Here is a 7,571-nt window from a genome sequence, read left to right on the forward strand (position 1 = left end):
TTGTTCATAAGACAGAAGATCTTGCCTGGAGATCTGTTCTTCTTTGTAATATTTAACAGATAGAGTGTCTATACTGTTTTTATATAGTCAATAAAACGCAGCTACTATTTCCATTTTACCAAGGTGCCATATGCTTAATATAATGTTCTCTTGAGGTGGATCTTTAATGAACAGACATACTCATAAAAACGTCTAACATTTACTGAGCAGCGTCAGAACTCATTTAACCCAAAACAGCTGACACACACTTTTCCTTCATGATAAACACAAACACCCACACTTTAAATTCACTTAACTATTTTTTTGGCTGTACAAATAAGCAGTTTTGTACAGTAGTACAAAACAACGACACAGTAATTGTAGTTAAAATCCAACAGCCATAATGCATGTTCTATAATACTGCTTACATTTTTGCCATTATTATTATTACAATTATTAGTCTTCAGCATATTGTAAACTAGTTTTTGGTGAGCGACATTACAATGTATTGCTTAATAGAAGAAAACACTCTCAAAGAAATGATCCCTTCCAGAAATACTGAATGCACTAGTTCCATATTTATGTACCATTGTACAGTATTTACATCAAAAATTACAATGAAACAGATCTGGTGTGAAAGTAGACAGCGAGATGGAAAGCTAATTATTCTCAGCACACACAGATCTCCACCCCCTGTGACCCCGTTTCAGTGTAACACACCTGGACGGTAAATTGGTATCAATTAAAAAGCCGCATGCGGATGGGCTTTCATTCTCTAACAACAATCTGTGCATGCTAGATTGCTCGTCATCTTTTAAAAACAAACAGAAATTAATGACAAAATGAGCCGGAAACACATAAATAAGCCACTGCCGAGCGGTAGTCAAAGCTCTCTCTCTGGTGAATCCCTCCCAACAGAAGTCCAGGAGGGAAAAATTGGGTTTTAAGTGGCCAGTCATAAATCAAATAAATAAATAAATAAACACAAAATGGCACAAACAGGCAGATAAAGAAAACAATACCTGGGAGGAGGTAAAAAGGAAAAAGACAATCCACAGTGGGGAAAATCTTTTACAATGTTGATTATCAGGATCTCTTTTCAAGCTACAGAAACGATCCACACACAGGGTCTGGGAAGACTGTTTGTTGTTAACCAGGGGAATTTTCCAAAAATGCAGAGGTCCAAAGGAAGCCAGGGACTGTGGTGTGAATCATCCAATCAGGACTTGAACCCAGTTCACCATCACACCCTGTCAGACCAGATCATCAGCACTTAATCCAAAACCAACAAGTCTGAGCTTCATGCGACGACAACCGTTTGAAACCATTTACAGAAAAAAACACTAGGACTAGTCAATAGCATCACATTCATCACAATTAAATAACTGAATTAATCTGCATTTATAGATAAAACACTTAAACTTGCATTTTTTTCTAAAATAAATTAATACTTGCACTTTGCAAGGAGCAATAATTTGATCAAAAGTGACAATAATGCCATTTATGTTACAAAAGATTCATATTTTAAATGCTATTACTATTTATTCATCAAAGAATCTTGAAAAAAATGTCACAGTTTACATAAACATATTAAGCATAATGACTGTTTTCTACATTAAGAAGAAGAAAAGTTTCTTGATTTCTGAAGGATCATGTGATAGTGATAACTGGGGTAACTGAAAATGTAGCTTTGCCATCACAGAAATACATTACATTTTAAAACAGATTTTACATTGTGATGATATTTCACAATATTACTGTTTTCACTGTTTGTTTGATCAAATAAATGCAGCCTTGCCAAGCATAAGAGACTTCTTTCAAAAAAATATGAATATATATACGCTACCCCTATGTCCCATGTCATCTGCTGGAACGCCACTCTCTCGTGAACATGCGTACGACAGTTAGCGGAAGCTAGAGATTACGGTTTATAAAAGTTTTAAATATGGATAACATCTTTTACACAAATGCATCGCTTCACTTCAGAAGGCCTTTATTAACCCCCCGGAGCCGTGTGGAGTGCTTTTTATGATGGATGGATGCACTTTATTGGTCTTCAAAATCTCGACCCCCATTCACTGCCATTATAAAGCTTGGAAGATCCAGGACATTTTTTAACATGACTCCGACTGTATTCATCTGAAAAAAGAAAGTCATATACTCCCAGGATGGCTTGAGGAAGAGTAAATCATGGGGTAATTTAAATTTTTGGGTGAACGATCCCTTTAAATCAAAATGAACACAATCAACAGACAGACCAAATGTTTTCCTTCAGTCAATTTCCACTCTTGAGAAAGAAAAAAAAAGAAGAGACTAATATTTGAGGCAGGGGTGGACAGAAATCTCTGCAGTTGTAAATGTTTCATATTAGTCTGCAGCAAGTGAATCCGCAAGATATCAGACACACTTGTCCAAGCACAATGTTTTACAGTCAGCAGAGCTGTGTTTAAGACTGTAGTCTTAAAGTATTAAGACAAACCGGCATAACTTGCACGTTAAAAGCGGAAAACAAACAAACAAAAAAATGCATAAGAAATAATAAGAAAGCTTGACCAAGATCTTGTATTCTGGAGTTCATTTGTGTTTTAGTGCTACAGGCCAAGATTCATAATTCAGGTAAAGAACAGAAACCAAACCCTTGGTGTCTAGATTCCAGCATCTCAGAGTCAAGTGGTTATCAAGAAACTGAGCTCTGATGCTTCTCCCTCAGGGCCCAACAATTATGTTTACAATATAACAACCATCTCTAATACTTTATTACATGTAACTTGCAATTAAAGTGTTTTAGACCGTGATCCAGACACACAAGTGTGTGAACACAAAGTTCTTACCTGAACCTTTTAAGTGCACAACGAAACACAATGACACATGTACATTAGATCCATTTATTTTATCTAAGCTGTGGGCACCCACACACAGGTGCTCTGGGAGGCAGATGTATGATTGCATAACTCGTTACATAATGCGCCCCATCTTCTCCAATTCGGCTGCTCTTTTCTCTGGCAGAGAGTCAGGAAGGTTACGTGGAGCTGAGCTCTGCCCTGACGGCTGCTCCCACAGACCTCCAGCTAGACTCATAGATGAAAGCAAACGCTGGAGCCGCCGCTGCAGCAATCAAACAAGATCAGATGGAGAAAGAGAAGGCTATGGGACAGGTATGATCAGGTGAGATGAAGGGCAGTGCATTGCAACTGGATTTGCTTCAGGACCCAGATTTTACACTGGACATCAAGTGGCAAGCCAATATGGTTCCACAAAATGAAACTGAAATGTCCTAAGATTGTGAAGTGTACATTTTGCTATCCCATGGGCAGAGATGAGTGTAATGAGTCAACAGATTTGGAAAAAAATCTGGTAGAACAGCTAACAGTTTTCTGCTTTCTATGCTTTCTAACAAGCATTCTGATGTGTGCTGATGTGGACAAAACACCACACTAAATTTATTTTTATTAGCATTCATATTTATTCAATACACAACAACAATGCTACAAAATCTACAGTGTGAAACCACTAGACTAATCAGTGTAGTCCGGTTACCAAACAAATGACTCTTCAGAGCCAGTTCTTTTTAGTGAATCAAATTCATACGGCACAACTAGCGTTGTCGGATTTCCAAGGAAATGATCCTAATTAGTCAGTTATTTTTTAGTGAATCGAACATATACTGTACAACTAGTGTAGTCTGACTCACAAAATGACTCTTAATATCCAATTATTTTTAGTGATTCAAACACATACTGTACTACTAGTGTAGTAAGATTCCCAAACATGTACTGCCCAACTAATGTAGTACAATTCCCGAACATATGATTCCACTGAGTTGTTTCTTTTAGTGAAACAAACACACAAAAACAGCCAATGTAGTCTGATTAGTGAATGAATGACTCTGATGAATTGGTTCTTTTTAGTGAATCAAGCACACTCAGGTTACAGCTTGTGAGACTTAAATCAGTTCAGTTACTGACTGTTTGTTTAAGGCAACACGTGCATAAAGATAAATTGAAGATAAAAATATCAATTGTGTGTAATACATAGTTAATGAAACCTTTAAGTAACCAGAATGATTAAAGTGCCCCTATTATGCCATTTTTAAGGTTCCTAATATTGTTTTTGGAGTCTCCTACAACAGGTTTACATGCATGCAAGGTCAAAAAATGCCTTTGTTTTCTCAAAATATGCATTTAATATCACCTCATTTTCCAACGATTTGTCCGAAGCAGTTCTAAGATTCAGTCTCTCTAAACCCCTCCTTTCGTTGAGCCTACTCTGCTTTGTTATTGGTCTACCGTGTACAGCGTGTGTCTGAAACATTACGTTCATTGCCATAGTTCCGCATTTTGAATGCTCAAAAGAAAATATACAAATCTATTATTTATCATACTTACAGGTTGTGATTCAGTGGAGCCAGCTGGTCCAAATAATCTGGGTACAGAGCCATCTTTCAGGAGCAAGCGTTTTGTGAATCCCGCATTACATTAAACTCCCCGAGATTAGAGAAGCAGTTGTCAATAAAATTAATAAGATTGGGGTTGTACTGCTGTGGTACAGTCGAAAAGATGAATTTTAATCAATGATTCTTTGCAGCCTCATCTTTCGGAAGTGAAAATAAAACAAATTTACTTTCACAGCGCAGGACACAGCATCTTCTCGACATGATGTTAACCACACGAACAAGCTACCGTGTTTGAGGGCGGGGTCAAGTTGTTCGCGGCTGGCCAACATAAAACATAGGTGGGTATTATGCAAATGTGTGACCCCATGATGTGTAGAATTACTGACGACTCGTTTAGGCTGTTCAGAGTCGATTCTTTCTTTTAAGAGACAATAATTGTATTTATCGTGCACTTTCGGCTTAACAACTTTGCAGATTGTTTATATTCATTACACGCTGCATGAAAGGCAATATTCGAAATAGCATAATAGGGGCACTTCAAGAGGAATAAGAACAGAACAATTCAATTCTTTACTAATACTTTACAATTCTTTACTAACCCTAACTAATTATAGATCAATGTACATGAGCCACAGGACAATGGTGGATGTTGTATATCTGGTAATATATTCATAATACACATTAATGGTTGATAAGTTCAAATTCAGTACATACTATGAACCAACAGGAATTCAAATGCAGCCATAGAGCTAGAAGAAGAAAAAACAGAGTGGCAGACAGTGAAGAGAGAACAGTTTGTCTACAGTCTCCTCAAACTCAGAATTCATGCCACATATATGACAAGAAACAGAGACTGTTGAAACAGGAACACAGAGATGGAAGAGTGAGCCCTGACATAAAGCTATCCAACCCTGACGCACCACTCTTACTTAAAGGCACACTTTGATGTATCTATAATTACTACATACTGCCTTCGAAAATAAACTGAATTTCAATGAAAAGAAAGAGAAGTAGAGAGAGAGGCAGCATGCTGAAGACATTAATCGGCATGTGTTTGATGTGCCTGATCAGAAATGTGTTTGTTAGGAGTTAAAGGGAACAGTAATTAAGCCATAGACGGCCTGTTTTCAGGCAATCTATTATGACGAGCTAAAGATTTTTCTCCTCAACTCAACTCTTTGTGTCCACCTTTTCCATTCTGGCCTCTAACTCCTTTCACCTTGAACCATTTTTAAAGGCTTATTCACACCAAGTCACATGACCAGCCCTCTCATTAGATTGGGTTACTGTCAATGAAATGTACAGATGATTTGAGTTCTTGTTAGTATAAAATGTTAAATAAATGAATGAATAAATAAAAACTGAAATTATACACATTTTATTCAAATTTCACTTGAGTTACTGGTTCATTTACCAAACTATAAAAAAATAGTATGTCAAACATCTAAAATGATTAAACTTTGAATGGAGATGTTATACAAGATCATTTATAAGATCTATACAGATAATCTGCATTGGACGACTAAATTCTTCTCATCCAGTTCGTCAGAATATACCTGCCACTCCATACCACAGAACCAATGGAAAGCATAAGCATGGTTTATATATGAAATAGTGTGTCTAAGTGAGCATTTCGCCTGTGTGTGTGTGTGTTTGGAAGCAAGAAAAGGGGGGGGGGGGGAAACATGGATGCATCAGAGAAAGACGGCTAAACAGATCTCTGGAGGAAGACCACCATGCCTCCACCAGCAAGGGGCTGTCATGGCCACAACGCCACATAAATATTTAACAGTTATATTCAAATTACAAAACACAGAGCCTCCTGCCTCAGATAAAAACATATTCCTGGAATTATCAGAGGAATGCTAAATCATGGCCATCCGCTCCACCCTCCCTTCTCTCAACTTAAAAGAAAAGTGGAATGGGTTTATGAAAAGAGCTCCCATGTACGTGTAGGAGTGTGTACCAAAGAAAGCAAAAAAGTGTGTTTATGTTAGGTCAAAGGTTAGCCAGAGTGCTCCTGAAGAAGTTGTCCTAACAATGCGCACACCTAGACTAGAGATTGTGACAAGTTACCTGACCCTTGACCCCAGAGGAGATGTAACACAGGGTACATAGCTGAAAACCGAAGTTCACAAGGTTCAGGTAAGGGGTTAGTTCATCAAAAGAATGAAAATTTGGTCATTTTCTTTTTGTGTCATTCGAAAACAAGTATGACTGACTTTTGTCTGTGAAAAACAAAAGGGAATGATCTTAATAATCGGTGCCATATAATGAGACATTAGCTGTCAAGGACAATATAGCACTGTAAAAGTAGCTCACAAGACTTATACACTAGATTTCAAGTCTTGTAAATCATACAATAGCTCTGTGTGAGAAACAGACCAAAACATTATTCTCGAGAAATCTTCACCTCCACCATAGTTCTCAAAATGTCCTGCTTTAGATTGATAATGTGAAACACAACTACCAATTCCTATTGCCATAAATAACTTCAAAACTATGTCGCATATTTTATCATATTCGGCAGGACGAAAAATGTGCTGAGAAGAAAAAAAGTGCAAATTTACTGTAAAAGAATGAAACGTGAAGACACCAAGAACCTTTAATCATCCAGTGCCACCAATTCCCCAACAAAAAACGTACCTGGAGTGCCCAGAAGTACATCTTTGGACTCTTTCAGGTGGCAGAAGGACTGAAAATCAACTCCCAACTACTACCAATTTCTGGACGCTTTCTTTGAACATTGGAACAATTTAAGAGAATGCAAGACAAAAATGATCTCAATTTAGGACAATGCTCTAACCTGATGGAGAGATCTTCTCAAACATAAGATTTAGCCTGAGGGGAAAACAATAACTATCTTTAAACAGGCCAAGAAAATGACAGATTCAACAGATGGGAGGTTCATGAAAAGCACTGAAAATAAGGATGTCTGTATTGGCCACAATTTTTTAAAATTTGTTTAAATGGTCAAAATGTTATTAGATTACAAATAATTATTATATGTTTTTTATTATTATTATTAGTTATGTATTAAAACAAAATTTTACTAATTTAAAGTTAATTGGAAAATAATGTAATCTAGTTGCCTAATAAATGCATTAATTAATTAATAAAAAAATAAAAAAAGTTGACCAAATTTTACTTTTGGAGTGCATTAACCCCATGCACATCAAACTTTGGGGGGGGGGGGGGG

The 7,571-nt window shown here is 36.9% G+C and overlaps 1 protein-coding gene across 2 annotated transcripts in view; it reads right to left on the minus strand.

Moving 5' to 3' along the window:
• Nucleotides 1-7,012: 7,012 nt before the first annotated feature.
• arb2a (ARB2 cotranscriptional regulator A) overlaps nt 7,013-7,571 on the minus strand; it is a 107,851-nt gene continuing 107,292 nt past the window's right edge. The window contains exons 9-10 of one of the 2 annotated variants that reach the window (XM_016238297.1): nt 7,179-7,213; nt 7,013-7,109 (exon numbers count right to left, since the gene is read on the minus strand). In XM_016238297.1, the coding sequence (XP_016093783.1) occupies nt 7,196-7,213 (18 nt within the window). In that variant the 3' untranslated portion in view covers nt 7,013-7,109; nt 7,179-7,195. The remainder of the gene's footprint in view (nt 7,110-7,178; nt 7,214-7,571) is intronic. The other variant, XM_016238298.1, reaches the window with a different exon arrangement.

The sequence above is a fragment of the Sinocyclocheilus grahami genome, unplaced genomic scaffold, assembly GCF_001515645.1.
Source record: "Sinocyclocheilus grahami isolate Dianchi unplaced genomic scaffold, SAMN03320097.WGS_v1.1 scaffold535.1, whole genome shotgun sequence".
In the NCBI taxonomy this organism is placed as follows: Eukaryota; Metazoa; Chordata; class Actinopteri; order Cypriniformes; family Cyprinidae; genus Sinocyclocheilus; species Sinocyclocheilus grahami.